This window comes from Aquarana catesbeiana, linkage group LG06 (assembly GCF_042186555.1).
Source record: "Aquarana catesbeiana isolate 2022-GZ linkage group LG06, ASM4218655v1, whole genome shotgun sequence".
Classification (NCBI taxonomy): Eukaryota; Metazoa; Chordata; class Amphibia; order Anura; family Ranidae; genus Aquarana; species Aquarana catesbeiana.
In genome coordinates, this window is record NC_133329.1 from 262,396,235 (window position 1) to 262,412,913 (window position 16,679).

General features: G+C 39.8%; 1 protein-coding gene across 6 annotated transcripts in view; it reads right to left on the minus strand.

Moving 5' to 3' along the window:
* The window catches only part of FLACC1 (flagellum associated containing coiled-coil domains 1), a 119,776-nt gene that overhangs the window by 32,719 nt on the left and 70,378 nt on the right, over positions 1–16,679 (minus strand). For all 6 annotated transcript variants that reach the window (XM_073633265.1, XM_073633267.1, XM_073633264.1 and 3 more), the window contains 5 exons: positions 10,801–10,862; positions 10,286–10,383; positions 3,094–3,146; positions 1,932–2,031; positions 554–657 (listed from right to left, as the gene is read on the minus strand). In XM_073633265.1, coding sequence (XP_073489366.1) covers positions 554–657; positions 1,932–2,031; positions 3,094–3,146; positions 10,286–10,383; positions 10,801–10,862 — 417 coding nt within the window. The remainder of the gene's footprint in view (positions 1–553; positions 658–1,931; positions 2,032–3,093; positions 3,147–10,285; positions 10,384–10,800; positions 10,863–16,679) is intronic.

Sequence of the window (16,679 nt, forward strand, 5' to 3'; positions counted from 1 at the left end):
ATAGTGGAGTTTGGAGTGTGACTGTTTGAGGTTGTGGACAGGTGTCTTTTATACTGATAACAAGTTCAAACAGGTGCCAAGGAGTGGAGGATAGAGGAGCCTCTTAAAGAAGAATATACAGGTCCGTAAGAGCCAGAAATCTTGCTTGTTTGTAGGTGACCAAATACTTATTTTCCACCATAATTTGCAAATAAATTCTTTCAAAAATCAGACAATGTGATTGTCTGGATTTGTTTCCACATTTTGTCTCTCATAGTTGAGGTATACCTATGATGACAATTATAGGCCTCTCTCATCTTTTTAAGTGGGAGAATTTGCACAATTGGTGGCTGACTAAATACTTTTTTGCCCCACTGTATGTGCTGTGCATTTACCCATGATTTAAGTTGTACAGCTGTACCTGTTTTTGCCTGCCGCTCCTGCCCCTTACATTGTCTGCACTAGCTTTGCAGTGTGCCTGGCAATGAATCTAATAGACAGTATGTAACTGTTGTGATCTATTAGATTTTAGATTTAAATGTTGCACTTTATTGTTCTGCTCCACACAGCTTACTTCAATCTGTGCTTCATGGCTTTGTTGTATCATGGCTTGTTCTTCCAAGGCTCTTTTCTGTATTTCCTTTTTCTGTATCTCAAACATATCCAGCAGTGACTGCCCTGTGGAGAAACATTTTTTTAATTTTTTTTTTATTTCAGTCATAAGGTTTATGTTGTGTACAAGAAAGACACATTTTTAACAGCCATTTTATCCGCAGTGGTTTACAACCAATAGATTATATAGCAGGGATACGCAATTAGCGGACCTCCAGCTGCTGCAGAACTACAAATCCCATGAGGCATAGCAAGACTCTGACAGCCACAAGCATGACACCCAGAGGCAGAGGCATGATGGGACTTGTAGTTTTGCAACAGCTGGAGGTCCGCTAATTGCAGATCCCCGTTATGTAGCATGTTTCCAATTAGGTTCTGACATGGATGGGCTGGAGCATGCTGTAATGTTGATGACCCTATAATAATAGAGGATCCAGGATCTAGGTTACAGGTGTTGGTAGCTTTTGAGCTTTTGGGAAGATCTACAGTGTCCGAAAGACCAGATAAAGCCAAGCAAAGGTTTGCATCTGGCCTGCTGGCTGTAGTTTGGAAACCACTGATCTAGATGTCTGCTGTAACACCCCTGTCCAGCCTATTGCCAATTTCCAGCACCAGCTAAAGGTTTACAATTCCCTGTTCTAATCTAAGCATATCTGCCAGTCATAAGAAAGCAGTGCTTAGACAGGGTTCCCACTAATTTCTAACTTCCAATTTTCTTATAAATCATTAAACTTCACACTGTACATGAACAAAAAAAAAAAACAGTGGGAGTAGAAAAGTACTTTCTGCTTGTCATAAATTAAAAAAAAAAACTGAGGATCCCTCAAGTTACTTAAGCCTAGGCAACTTAGATCACATGGTCTCTGGCTAGCAGGAGTATTGGAGGTGTTCTTTATCATTATAGACTGAACAGTATCTGTTGTTCTCATATAGGCAGACCCCAGACTGCAAAGCAGGTTAATGGATCTAACAATAAAACAAGGTATACAGTGATTATTGTGTCAAGTACTTATTTTTATATCTGCAGAATTGTATTTGTGATTGTGGCTCCTAGAATACCATGCATATTCAAATGTTCACAAGTGTTGACACACATCAATAAGATAGGACAAAGAATTATTGAGGTCACATTCACGTGGAAGTTTTATGCACAACAGCATGCAGTGTCTCTGTTTTTCAGGCAACATGGGAGAAATGGACATGCTTAGCAAGTGTTTATAACCACATTGTAAGGCATAAACTGCTCTTAAATAATTTACGAGAAGGTGTTACTTTTGTAGTTATTTTCAATCATTTCACTCAGCAAAGCAAGCCTATGCAAGTATATAAGTTGATTTTACTTTGCTTTGACAGTTCCATCGACTTTTGTTCTTCACTTGAATCTTTCCACGTGGCCTCCTTCCTCAGCCATTCCTCATTCACCTCCTCTGACAGGCTCTCCTGCAGCAAAATAATCATCATTTTTATGTTTAATTATACATCGCAGTAACACACTGAGATACCATAGACCAAACAGCAGAGGGGACCTGTAAGATCTTGAGACATTATACTCTAATAATATATACTGTATTATATATCTTGGCAGAAAATGAAATACAGTAATACCTTGGATTACGAGCATAATTAGTTCCAGAAGCATACTTGTAATCCAAAGCACTCGTATATCAAAGCAGGTTTCCCCATAAGAAATAATGGAAACTCAGATGATTTGTTCCACAACCACTGCTGGTGTATGCAGTACTGTATGTGGCCAGAGGTGCGAGGGCGCTGGTGTATGCAGTACTGTATGTGGCCAGAGGTGCGAGGGCGCTGGTGTATGCAGTACTGTATGTGGCCAATGGTGCGAGGGCGCTGGTGTATGCAGTGCTGTATGTGGCCAGAGGTGCGGGGGGCGCTTGTGATGCTAGGGGACACTCGGGCACTGTTGACACTTTCGGATGCTCCGACGCACTTTGCGCCCGCCCCACCCAGCTGGGAGTGTCTGAGTGTCTCTAAGCGTCTCCGAGCGTCTCCGGGTTCTGCAGGAAGCGCTGGGAGCCACCAGCACCCCCTGACCTCTGGGCACATACGGTAATATATACACAAGCGGCTTGAGTCCTGCTCGTCTTGTGAGACAGCGTTCGCAAATCAAGTCAGGATTTTAAAAAATATATAGCTCGTCTTGCGAAACGCTTGGTTACCATGTTACTCGCAAACTGAGGAATCACTGTACATTTTTTTATTTCAGGGAAAAGTGCACTAATGATCTGCTTTTCCAAAGTAAATCATGCAAGTGTGATGACTGTACTATAGAACAATTAAATGAATATTTCAATCAAATATAAACATTCTGCAAGGAAACAGATTGCATATAATTGCAACTAGTATACTGTATGGTACATTAATTTGTGACACAAATTTATTGGCCAGGTGGAATGATTCTTTATCTACATAAAATGAGTTTACTAAGCCCTTTCATATGTAAACTAGTGAACCTGGATTAAAAACAGTGCTTAATTTTACCTGATAAGTCTTAAAAGAGCTTTTCACTAGTTCTAGTTCTTTCCGCAGCTCCTCTATAGAAAAACAATAGAATTGTGACAACATAAAATTAACAATAATGTTGCACTTTATCAAACCTTTGGACAAAAGTTGTAACTCATCAAGTATGATGCACACGCTAAGGGAAAATGCATACATTTGCAGTCAATGTGGCTTTTAAAGCAGTATTAAACCCAAAAGCAAACATTTTTTACATATCAGGTAACCAAGCCTAATGGCGCGTACACACGAGCGGTTTTGCCGTCGGAATAAACTCTGAAGGTTTTTCTGACGGAATTCCACTCAAGCTGTCTTGCATACACACGGTCACACCAAAGTCCAACACGTATGACGGCACTAGAAAAAGGAAGTTCAATAGCCAGTGCGCCACCCTTTGGGCTCCTTCTGCTAATCTCGTCGGAACAGCATACAGACAAGCATTTTTTCCGATAGCAATTTGTTCCGTCGGAAAAATATAGAACAAGTCCGTCTGAATTTTCGATGGAAAAAGTCTGATGGGGCATACACACGGTCGGAATATATGATGAAAAGCTCCCATCGGACTTTTTCTGCCAGAAATTCCGCTCGTGTATACGCGGCATTAGATGTGATGGCTGCATTAGTTTCCTTTTTTAAGTTTTCTTTCTTTTATTTTCATCTGGTGATCCAGCCAGCAAGTCTGTTGTTTTTCAGAAGCTCAGGCTCTCTGGCAGAATGTATTAGTTTACATGGATGAGACAAAACACTTAACACTGGCAGAGGTGATTAAAATGATCAGCTTTTATTTATTAGTACAAAACCTTTATCTCAAAAGACAAAAAAACGGATGCTGTAACTGATTATAAAGTGTGAGCTGGAGCTGTGAGCTGGAGTTTGGCTTCAATTTGTTAGTGTATCTAAATATGCTAATACATTTAACACAACGTGTCATATGACCGTGATCTTGTCCGCTGAGGGGTGTGGGCGGTGTGCTCTGTGATCACAGTGTCCTCCAGCCACTGTTGATCACAGATTGAGTTAAAGAGCCAATCAGCAGTTCTTTGCCATATGCTCAGGTGTGTCCAATCACAGCTGATCACGGATGTAAACAGAAGGCGGTTATTGGCACTCCTTTCCTCATTGTGAAAAGAGCCTTCGCGCCACTAAAAAGTGCTGTATGCAAATTACTAAAACCAAATGGTAAATAAACAGTGACTAATTAGTGAATAAAGTGCATATAGTGCAATCTAATATAAGCTGTCTGCAGCAGAACCTAAAGTGTGTCACAGTTCACTCTCAATAAATAAAAACCATAAAGTGATCCCGCGCTACAGCAAACAAATTAAGTGATAATAAATTAATATATATATCCACTAAATACACTGAGTGTATCTAAAGTGTCTTAAGAGATAATACATAAGTGAACCTAAAATATTTCTTATAAATTAAAAGACACGCAAATGTAAAAATAAATAGATCAATCCCAGGGCATGACCAAGAGAGTAATAATAGTCTCTTAATCTGATGTTCAAAAAGTCATATGTACTCTTGAAAAAATAACTAAAAGAAGGAATCCTGTATAAATCGTTCCATTAAAACACAGTGGGCAGGGAGAGATAAATATCCAAAGAATGAGCTCACAGAGCCCTCACCTTCACAACGTAATAAATAAGCATGTAATAGAGGGAGTTAGTTCCGTTGTTCCAACCTTGACCACCAGGGGGTCCTGCTGTTCCACTCTAAATACGACCACCTTCCCAAACGTGATAGATCAGCATGCAATAAAGGGGATCAGTTCCGTTGTTCCAACCTTGACCACCAGGGGGTCCTCTGTTCCACCTAAGCCAGACTTCCCATCAGAGTCCTCATCCGACCTCGTCACCTCCGCTCGGGGGCGGGGGGGGAGACGAGGGTGAAAGGTAAAGGTGGGAGAAAAAGAGAGCTCCAATAGTGTAGCAAGTTAAAGCATAAAGGTTTATTTTAATACTAAAGCTGGACTCTTAAACTGCAATGTTAAAAATAAGCATGTATCAGCAAACACATGTATCAGCAAACAAGGCGTCTGAACGCCACTCTCACGTCACTTCCGGTGCACTTCAACCTCTGGCCACACCCTACGCGTTACGTCATCACGTGACTTCATCAGGGGATCCCCCCCGAGCGGAGGTGACGAGGTCGGATGAGGACTCTGATGGGAAGTCTGGCTTAGGTGGAACAGAGGACCCCCTGGTGGTCAAGGTTGGAACAACGGAACTGATCCCCTTTATTGCATGCTGATCTATCACGTTTGGGAAGGCGGTCGTATTTAGAGTGGAACAGCAGGCCCCCCTGGTGGTCAAGGTTGGAACAACGGAACTAACTCCCTCTATTACATGCTGATTTATTACGTTGTGAAGGTGAGCGCTCTGTGAGCTCATTCTTTGGATATTTATCTCTCCCTGCCCACTGTCTTTTACTGGAACGATTTATGCAGGATTCCTTCTTTTAGTTATTTTTTCAAGAGTACATATGACTTTTTGAACATCAGATTAAGAGACTATTATTACTCTCTTTGTCATGCCCTGGGATTGATCTATTTATTTTTACATTTGCGTGTCTTTTAATTTATAAGAAATATGTTAGGTTCACTTATGTATTATCTCTTTAGACACTTTAGATACACTCAGTGTATTTAGTGGATATATATATTAATTTATTATCACTTAATTTGTTTGCTGTAGCACGGGATCACTTTATGGTTTTTATTTTTTTTACTCCTTTCCTCATGCTGACAGCATGAGGAGAGGAGAAGAGCCGATAACCAGCTTCTCTAAAAGGGACATGTACATTGATAATCAGGGCACTGATTATCAGTGTTCTGATTATCAGTGCAGTCCCAACAGTGCCCACCAGTGCTGCCACCTGTGCCCATCAGTGCCTCATCATCAGTGCCGCCTCAACAGTGCCACCTCAGCAGCACCCATCAGTGCAGCCTATCAGTAGCCATCAATGCCACCTCATCAGTGACCATCAGTGCAGCCTATTATTGCCTATCAGTGCAGCCTTATCATCGCACATCAGTGAAGGAAAAATGTACCTGTTTGCAAAATTTTATAACAAACTATGAAAAAGTTTGTTTTGTTTTTCAAAATTTTTCGGTCTAAAAAACCCAGTGGTGATTAAATACCACCAAAAGAAAGCTTTATTTGTGTGAAAAACATGATAATTGTTTGGGTACAGTGTTGCGTGACCGCGCAATTGTCATTGAAAGTCCGACAGCACTGAAAGCTGGGCAGAAAGTGGGGAAAAAGTGCCCAGCAGGCAAGTGGTTAAGCTGCATCAGACATTCCATATGGGAACCACACTAGTCACCAATGTGTAAATGTACATAATAAGTTTAGAGAACATGCCTCGGTGCAGAAAGGTTTCTGTTTTTGGTGCTCTGGTAAGCCACCTGTCCCCCTCTGGCAGCAACAGCAGTCAAAAAAGACAGACACAGAGGAACCTTTAACCCAGAATCCAAAGGCCTATGTCATAAAGTAGATGCCTTTCCACTGAGCATGGCCAGGCTCCCTGATTGCTGGGCTGCACCAGAGTTAATTTAGGTACATTTAAAAATACTTCTGAGCACAACGTTATATTTATCAATCACAACATTTTCTCACTTTAAATATTCCTGTTTCATGGAACTGATCCACCTATCTTTTAACCTAGAATGCAGGATGTACTTAACCAAATGTCTCCCCACTCATTGCTCATATGAAGATTCTTGCCCATCTGTAGCCAGCCATTGTAATAAAAGTTTTACCTTTAAACCTTTAAACTGCACTTAAAAATCGATAATGTTTATATATATATATATATATATATATATATATATATATATATATATATATACACACACACACACACACACACACACACACACACACAGTGGGGACGGAAAGTATTCAGACCCCCTTAAGTTTTTCACTCTTTGTTATATTGCAGCTATTTGCTAAAATCATTTAAGTTCATTTTTTTCCTCATTAATTACACACAGCATAACAAATCTGCAAAAATTTCAACAATTCTGTGTTTTTCTGTCAATATGGGGTGCTGTGTTTACATTAATCAGGAAAAAAATGAACTTAAATGATTTTAGCAAATGGCTGCAATATAACAAAGAGTTAAAAATTGAAGAGGGTCCGAATACTTTCCGTCCCCACTGTATATATATATATATATATATATATATATATATATATATATATATATATACACACAGTATATAAAAGTGTATGTGAGGACAAAGTTGCATGCACATTTTCCTATGTTTTATCCCTTTAACCACTTCACAGCCCATTGACATATGACGTCCGAAGGTGGAATCTCCCATCCTGGGTGGGCGTCATATGACATAATTGATTTCCGGGGATATAGGGGGCACGCGTGTGCGCCCGCCATGTCACCGAGGAGCCAATGCATGTGCCCGGCGGCCACTATGTCCACTGGGTGCCCTCAAATGCTCGTGACAGAGCAGGAACGTGGATCTGTGTGTGTAAAGTCCCATCCCCTCACAGTTAAAATCACTAACTAGGTAACATATTTAACCCCTTGATCACTCTCTAGTGTTAATTCCTTCCCATTTTTATAGCACTGATCGCTGTATAAATGTCAGTGGTCTCAAAATACTGTCAAAAGTGTATGATCTGTCTGCCGCAATGTCATAGTCACGATAAAAATTTGCAGATCACCGCCATAACTAGTAAAAAAAAAAAAATAATAATAAACATGCCATAAATCAATAACCTATTTTGTAGGCACTATAACTTTTGTGCAAACCAATCAATACACGCTTATTGCGATTTTTTTACCAAAAATTTGTAGAAGAATACATACTGGCCTAAACCGAGGAAAAAATTCTTTTTTTTTTAAATGGGGATATTTATTATAGCAAAAAGTAAAAAATATTGTGTTTTTTCCAAACTTGATGCTCTTTTTTTGTTTATAGTGCAAAAAAAAAAAACACAGAGGTGATCAAATACCACCAAAAGAAAGTTCTATTTGTGGGGAAAAATGATAAAAATGTCATTTGGGTACAGTGTTGCATGACCGCGCAATTGTCATTCAAAATGTTACAGCGCTGAAAATTCGCCTGGGCAGGAAGGGGGTGAAAATGCCCTGTATTGAAGTGATTAAAGACCCTGCAAGTAAAAAAAAATTCCCCATTAATCTGGAAATGTACTCAGCTTCTAATTCCTGTTGTGATCTGAGAACACACAGCATTTTATGTGAGCTAAATAGTGCCAGCCCTGCCCAGTTTTCTTTTGTTAAACTACTCAGAGTTACCCACTTTCACATCTCCACAACATAAAGGCTAATAATTTTGTGGTCCAGAGATCAAAACTATATAGGCTACAAAAAACACTGCACACAGTACAGCTCTGAATTTCTGACATGATCAAAATGTATTTTTCGCAACTATCAAAAAGATATAACAAAACACTCTCCTTAGTTTACTTAAAGTGATTGTAAACGATCGCCTTGTAAAACAACCTATTCAGTTTAAAATGGAAATGAAAGGCAAAACATTTGTGTATAGATATAAAAAAAAACATTAAGATCCCTTTTACACTGGGGTACTTTTCAGGCGTTTTAGCGCTAAAAATAGCGCCTGTAAAGCACCTGAAAAGCGCCTCTCAAGCCACCCCAGTGTGAAAGCCTGAGTTCTTTCACACTGGGGCGGTGCGCTTGCAGGATGGGAAAAAAAGTCCTGCAAGCAGCATCTTTGGGGCGGTGCGGGAGTGGTGTATACACCACTCCCAAAATTCCCTGCCCATTGAAATAAATAGGCAGCGCAGCCGAAGCGCCTGCAAAGCACTTCAGCAGCGCTGCAACACGGGCGCTATTAACCCTTTCTTCGGCCGCTAGTGGGGGTTAAAAGCGCCCCACTAGCGGCCGAAAAGCTCTGCTAAAACCGCTAACGTCAGCACTGTCCCAGTGTGAAAGTACTCTTAAAATACCCCTTTATCCCCCTTTTTTTTATAACTGATCACTTTCCCTCTGTTTTCAGCTGCATACGAACTGGGGGGGAGGAGAAGCAACAGCACACTGAGCTTCCAAGTGAAAAGCTGTGCGGGGGGGTGTGTCAGGACAAGTCTTATCATTGGAGGAGAGCACACTGAGTTTCCAGCATAGCTAGAGAACTGACCACAGTTTGTTCTCCTGCTTAGTGTGGTCAGTTTTTAATGGTAAACCAGAGGGGTTTGCAGGAACACCAGGGATTTCACACAAAGGAAGCAATACAAGAGAACAGGATTTCTTTTTTTATACAAGTACATGGTACAGCAGACACATATCAGGAATATGAAATGTTGGGGTAACAAACACTTAAACAGGGCAATGTGGAGGAAAAAAAGAGAAGTTCATTGTTAGGGTTTACAAACACTTTAGGCACACTAGAGCAATTTAAATCTACAAATAGTTATAAGTGAGCAAAACAGCAAAAATATTCAAAAGTCATAAACAAATGCAACCATTTTCATGCTTGACAGTTTTTATTTAGCACAAGTTGTATGTGATGATGAATTATAATGTTAATCCCCTAAGATGCTATGCCCACCCAAGGTATGTTTCTGAGAGACCTAATTGAGGGCAGTAGGATCTTACTGCCCTTTTGAGACTGTGGCCTGTTGGCTTAGGGTTCTTTCACACAGGGCGGATCAGTGACGATCCGCCCCGTGAACACCCGCTTGCTCAGCGGGGATCACTCCACGGATCCCCGCTGAGCAGGAAGATGACAGGTCCATCGCTGCACACTGTGCAGCGACGGACCTGTCAGAGCGCTGCTCTCCCGTATGAGGGATCGGGTGATGACGGACCGTAGTGTCCGTCGTCTCCCGATCTGATCCGAAAACAGATGGAAAAGTAGGATTTTCCTCCGTTACACTTTTCCGATCGGAGCGGGTCGGATGTCAGCGGACATGTCACCGCTGACATCCGACGCTCCATAGGGATACATGTATGTCTGTTTTTCATCCAAAAACGGAAGAACGGAAAAACGGACATACGGATCCCTCGTGTGAAAGAGGCCTTAGTCTAAAGCCTGAAAGCCTAAAGCCTGAAAGTAAAGGCTTTTATCAAAGTTTATCTAAAATCATTACTGAATTACTGAGCCCCCAGTTTTGAAAACCCCCTTATATTAAATATACTTAATAAGACAGCTGTTAATTACCATATCTGCTTTCAGCATCTTCCTTCTCTTGTGATAGTTTAGCATTGTCTTCTTGTTTAAGAGCAAACAGCTTGGTGGCATGCTCCTCCTGGAGAATCCTTAAATCAAATACAATAACATATTGTGCCTTCGGTTAACAAAATTACAGGATTATGGTGAGAGAAGAAGCTGATTTGCTATAAATAACAACATTTTTTTTTCTTCGAACCATAATGTTTTTTTACGCCAGTTTATTGTATCAAATACAGGTTGCACCCATGACACCAATTTTTCAGAGCATTCTGGGCCTTCTACACAGAAAGCCCAGCAGTAAACTTTGGCCATGCTATTCAAATGAAAGGAGTCATTTTGCTTTTCTTGTGGAAAGCAGCTTAGAGTTCTACTTGCTTGCTTACAACACTTTCAATATTGACAGTCAATGAAACAAGTCAGTTCCACACCTCGAAGTGAAATAAGAATAAAATGTATCAAAAAATCAAAAACATAAGACCACAAGCACTGCATATAACGTATACCTGATTTCCTCTTCTTTTTGCATTTTTAGCTCTGAAACTTTCTTCTCCAGCTCATGGGTCAGCTAGAAGAAAGAAAATATATTTTTATTCTTAGAAAATAATAGGAGACCCTACATCTTTACCAAAAAAGTGTCCTTAACCACTTCAATACAGGGCATTTTCACCCCCTTCCTGCCCAGGCCAATTTTCAGCTTTCAGCTCTGTAACATTTTGAATGACAATTGCGCGGTCATGCAACACTGTCCCCAGATGAAATTTTTATAATTTTTTTCCCCACAAATAGAGCTTTCTTTTGGTGGTATTTGATCACCTCTGCGTTTTTTTTTTTTTTGGTTAGAGTTAAGGGTAGGTTAGGGGATTAGGGTTTTTTGCTTTTTTGTTAGGGTGTTAATACTATTACTACTATTAATAATAATAATAATAATAATAATAATAATAATAAATAAATGTAAAATAAATACACAAATAAATCAAAATAATAAATAAATAATAATTTAATTAATACTAAGTAATAATAAATAAATAAATAATGAACCCCTAACCTTAACCCCTAACCCTTAAAAAAATGAAATAAAATAATAATAATAATAAATAACTAAACACACAACTTAACACAAAATAAATAAATACATTATTATTATTATAATTATTATTATTATAGGAACAGTAATTTATTTTTTTATTTGGGTGTTTAGTATATTATTATTAATTTATTTTATTCCTTTTTTTAAGGTTAGGGGTTATTTATTTATGTATTATTACATATTATTCATTTATTTATTATTAATTTATGATGATTTTTGTTATTTGTGTATTTATTTTACATTATTCATATATTACTGTTTTTTTTTTTCATTTAAGTAGAAAATTGTGCAAATATGTGCAACAAAACACGCAACTGCGCACAAAATGCGTAAAAAGCATGTTTCCATTAAACATTTCTATGAGAATAAAAATGCGACAAGAATGCTCAAGTCTCTGTCCGATTCAAGCTACAAAAAAAGCTCCAAAACTTTTTTGAGCTTCAGGCATTTGGCTTCAGATGACTTGGAGTGGAGATGTGAACCATCCCCATAGAAAATAATTCATTATTATTAATTAATTAATTTTTTCTCCTCCAGGTGTGAATGGGGCCTTAGACATTGGAAATCAGCTGACCCACCCTCGCTGAAGGAGTGGATTACCCAAATGCGTGATACGCTACGCCTTAAAAGTATATTTTAACACAGAGGACGCCCTAGCAAATTTGATATATTATGGTCCCCTTGGCTGGATATGCCAGGGCTGTCTCCAGTTTATTTATTTTGGATAGACTACTATGAACCAACCCCCACTTTGCAAATTTCTGTAATGCTATAATGTCTCGGGTTATCATTGTAGACTGGTGCTGTACTGCTAGTATTGTGGATTTAATAATATGTGCTGTTGTGACATTGCTGTAAGATGGAACTTCCTCGTGGTTATATATGCTCTATTCTCTCTGGAACATGTAACTGTTTTTCTGTTTCAATATTTTTATTATAGTTTTCACAAAAGAGAATACAAAAAGGTTTATAAAGAACATATACAGTATAAAATATATACTAAATAGGTGGATATCCAAGCTTTTTATAGGCAGGAAAATATACCCAAGTATATTCTTCTTTCTTCCAAGTATAGATCTTTACTGTCAATATAGATTGCATTATCAGTGTCGTTATGGGGTAGCCCCAATGCTCGTTTAGTACTCCACATGTCCTATTAACAAAATGCATCTCAGTCTTCATATACAGTTAAAGATAGAGCTTCTACATATTGCAAATTCAAATTAAAAGTCAGCTCACAACTCATAGTAGATTTCAAATGTGCTTTGGATCTACTGTATACCTTAGTGAAAGGGGTCTACACCTTCATAAAGAGAATAGCACATCCCTAGTCACCCTGAAATCAGATTTCACCCTAATGGGGTAATCACTGATCAGGGTTTAAAGGGAATAGGCCAGAAAACCCTTATAAGACTACAGCAAAGACCAAAACAAAAAAGAGGCAAAAGAAAGAAAATAAATGTTGAAAGGAAAAAGTAGGAAAGGACCTCACGCTCCGACCCCCACCACCCTGAAACCGATCTAAACGGGTATAGATCGAAGATCACCAGTCAGATACCTGACCCATGAATCCCAGACTTTCTCAAACATCTGCATTTTGTCATTCAAGATCGCTGTCATGCGCTCATTAATCATAATTTTCAAGATTTTGCAATAACAATAATTTTTGCCGATATAAATGCTATGAGACATCCCTGGGATTGCTGGCTCCACCTTACAGCCCAACAGCGCCTGTTTCAGGTATTTGACAAGGTTCACCCGAGTAATTCCGTGTATACACGATCGCACATTCCGACAACAAAATTCATGTTTTTTTTCCGACGGTTGTTGGTTTAAACTTGTCTTGCATACACACAGTCACACAAATCTTGTTGGAAATTCCGAACGTCAAGAACGCGGTGACGTACAACACGTACAACGGCACTAGAAAAGGGAAATTCAATAGCCAGTGCACCACCCTTTGGGCTCCTTCTGCTAATCTCATATTAGTAGAAGTTTGGTGAGAGACGATTTGCGCTTTTCAGCCTCTTTTCGGCCTCTTTATCGATCGTTACTGCTCTTCAGTTTGTGCTTGTGGGTTCGTATCTGGTTTTCAATGCGTGTAGTCAGTTCGCATTTGTTTTTCAGTGTGTATTATTATAGTACGTATTTGATCTTCAGTGCGTTCTTGTCCGCTCGTTTCTGATTTTCAGCTCGCTCTTCTCAGGTTCTTTCTGATTTTCAGTGCATTCTGTTAGTTCGTTCTAACCAGCCAACCATTTTGAAGCCATGTTGCGGGTACGTACTCGCCGTAGAGTTCGTGCTGTGCAGGGGCTTGGTGTTGGGGTTCTTACTTTGACCCAAGTTTAGTCCATGAACAGGGCGGGGAGGAGTTCATGGACCAAGAATTGGTTACTCCAGCGTGACCAATTCTCTCATATGCCTTTGCTGCGGGAGATCTGTGAGAATAATCCTGATGATTTCAGGAATTATCTCCGGATGACGGACCCCGTTTTTCATCATCTGTTGGCTTTGCTGTCCCCTTATATTACCAAGTGGCAAGCCATCATTTCCGAGCAGAGGCTAGTCATCACGTTGCGGTACTTGGCGACAGGGAGAAGTCTGCAGGACATCAAGTTCTCGACAGGCATCTCCCCCCAGGCTCTGGGGATCATTATTCCAGAGACCTCTTCTGCCATCATTCAGGTCCTGCAGAAGGACTTTATTAGGGTAAGTTTTATCCTTTAGCATCACATTATATGTATTTAATGTTTGCTAATGTATTGTATTTCTTTCATCATTCCCTAATTACCATGATTGTAATATGCTGTGAATGTCCCCATTGTTCTCATGCATGCTTAAATTTTTTAAACTTCCTTTTTTGTCCTTCATGCATATTTGCCTTCACTAACCTCCCCAGCTATCCTGGGCCCATACACACCTAGCCTAGTCACGTAACAATGTATTTTGTCAGCTCTATTGTAGTGCTTTACCCTAAACACCCCCTAAAATATGTACAAATGTTATTTGTGTCCTTAAATTCATGCAGAGTGCCAGAGGCTTATTTTTGGGTCACAAAATCATTTGGAACCCTCCCTCCCCCCAACCGCTAAGTCAATCGATACCAATCCTCTATCTGCTGACTTTGCCAGACCCATACACACTATACCTACCTCTTTTGTGGTCAGATTTCTGTATGAATTCCCCAAAGTATGTAGTAAAAGGGCCTGCCAGAATACTTTCAAATGGTACTGTTTAAAGTTTTGTTCTCCTATTATCTTGATAGGTAATTGCAGAATGTAAAAAATTGCTTCAATTTGTACAGTGTGTATTTATATTTTTGTATTATGACACTTCTTACCTGTCCAGTGGGCTGCCAATAGTGTAAGGATGGGCTGGTTAAAGTAAAACACATTATTTATGCATTCAGCTCTCAATGAAGTGGAGAGGGTTACCTGTCCCAAAAATACCTCCACCCCCCCTCTCAATTTTTTACAATGGGCCATCAGAAAGGGTGAGGAATCTGATAAGTGGACCTTTTATTTTTGTCTTTAAATACTCCTTAAAATAAATGTTATACTGATGTTGGCCAAGAATGTTTGTGTCTAATCTGCTTGCAATGTTTATGTGCAAAATTACTAAGTTCTTTTTTGTTCTTGTTTGACTCCACAGTTTCCTTCAACGCCACAGGAATGGCAGACTGTGGCTTCCCAGTTTGCCCAGCAGTGGGACTTGCCACCCCCCAACACGGGGTCATACTATTATAATTACAAAGGGTTTAATAGTATTGTGATGTTGGCGGTGGTGTCGGCAACATATGAGTTTCTCTATGTGGACGTGGGGAAGAATGGCCGGATGTCGGATGGTGGAGTCATCGCCCAGAGTTCTACACACAGCTCCAGAATGGTGGCTTGGGATTGCCACTTGCTGAAGAGAACGAGGAAGGACTCCCGTTTGTCTTTGCTGCTGATGAAGCATTTGGGCTGGGTGATCACCTGATGCGGCCGTTCCCGATGAGGACCCTCACCCTGGACCAGAGGGTTTTTAACTACCGGCTGGCCAGAGCTAGAAGAGTGGTTGAGAATGCTTTCGGGATAATGGCCAGTCGGTTCCGCCTATTCCTTACGGAAATCAACATGGCGGAATATGAACGTAACCATATAATCCTTGCATGCTGCATTCTCTACAGCTATTTAAGGAGAAATTCAATGAACTATGTTGCCTCAGTTGGGCCTGAGGCCGGACTTAATGAACAAACCCTGATGGCACTTGAAGCTGGCCATCTTGGCTTGCCCCCCCAAAGCGCCCGCGAGGTCCGTAACAAATATATGGAGTACTTTGCGGGTAGGGGGGCCATTGATATGCCAGAAAATCTTTAAAAACATTTTAAAAATACATTTTTTAGTTAAACTGGAATAAGATTTCCTTTAATTTACTGCTTGTGTTTCTTTTAGCTGTCTCCTAGGTTCTCCAATGGGCTTTTTTGGGGGCATTTTTTTCAAAAGTGCAAAAGTAATTTATTTGATACATGAGGCGACAATCTCTTCTTCAGCAAACTATTATTATGTCGTGGGTCAGCTACACACACACCTTGTTTTTGTTGTTAATGTATGTAATGCATTACTGTTAAAAATATACATCATTTTCTGCACCATGAATGAATTTTGGTGAGTCACCAAAATGGCATGGTTGTGGCAAATTATAAAGCACTGTGGTTTTTACTAAAGGAAAATCCACTTTGCACTCCAAGTGCACTGCAAAAGTGAGAGTGCACTTGTAGTGCAAATTGGATTTGCCTTTAGTAAATAACCCCCATTTCAGTGTAAACACCAACTTAGTCCAAAAAATGATATTGAGCATTGAAAGAAGAAGCCACACATTGTTGAGTAGAAAAGTAGAAAACCTTTTAATCTGTGCACATTCACATGTGCGTTAGAAAATGTATTTTGAACAAACCAACATATTTTAGTAATAACAGTTTGTTTTTGACAGTACAAATAGCCTTTTTTGTGTTAAAACAGGCATGTTTAAAACCATAAAAGAATACACAACTCAGGAACTTACAAAGTTCAACTTTGACAAAGTGAAGGCAATATCAGACATTAGTATGTCCAAACTGTGTTGATATTGCCTTCATCAGAGGGGTTAATGTCACCCCTGTGAAAGCCAAATTTTGAAGATGCACATAAATTGAGAGTCAAAATGGGGATTTCCCTCCTGATCCCACGCCTAATGTCAACATGCGCTAGCCCCCATCATGGGGGATCAATTGACGTGTTTCGGGGGTGCAACTCTCTCCTCTCATCTACTTTAGTT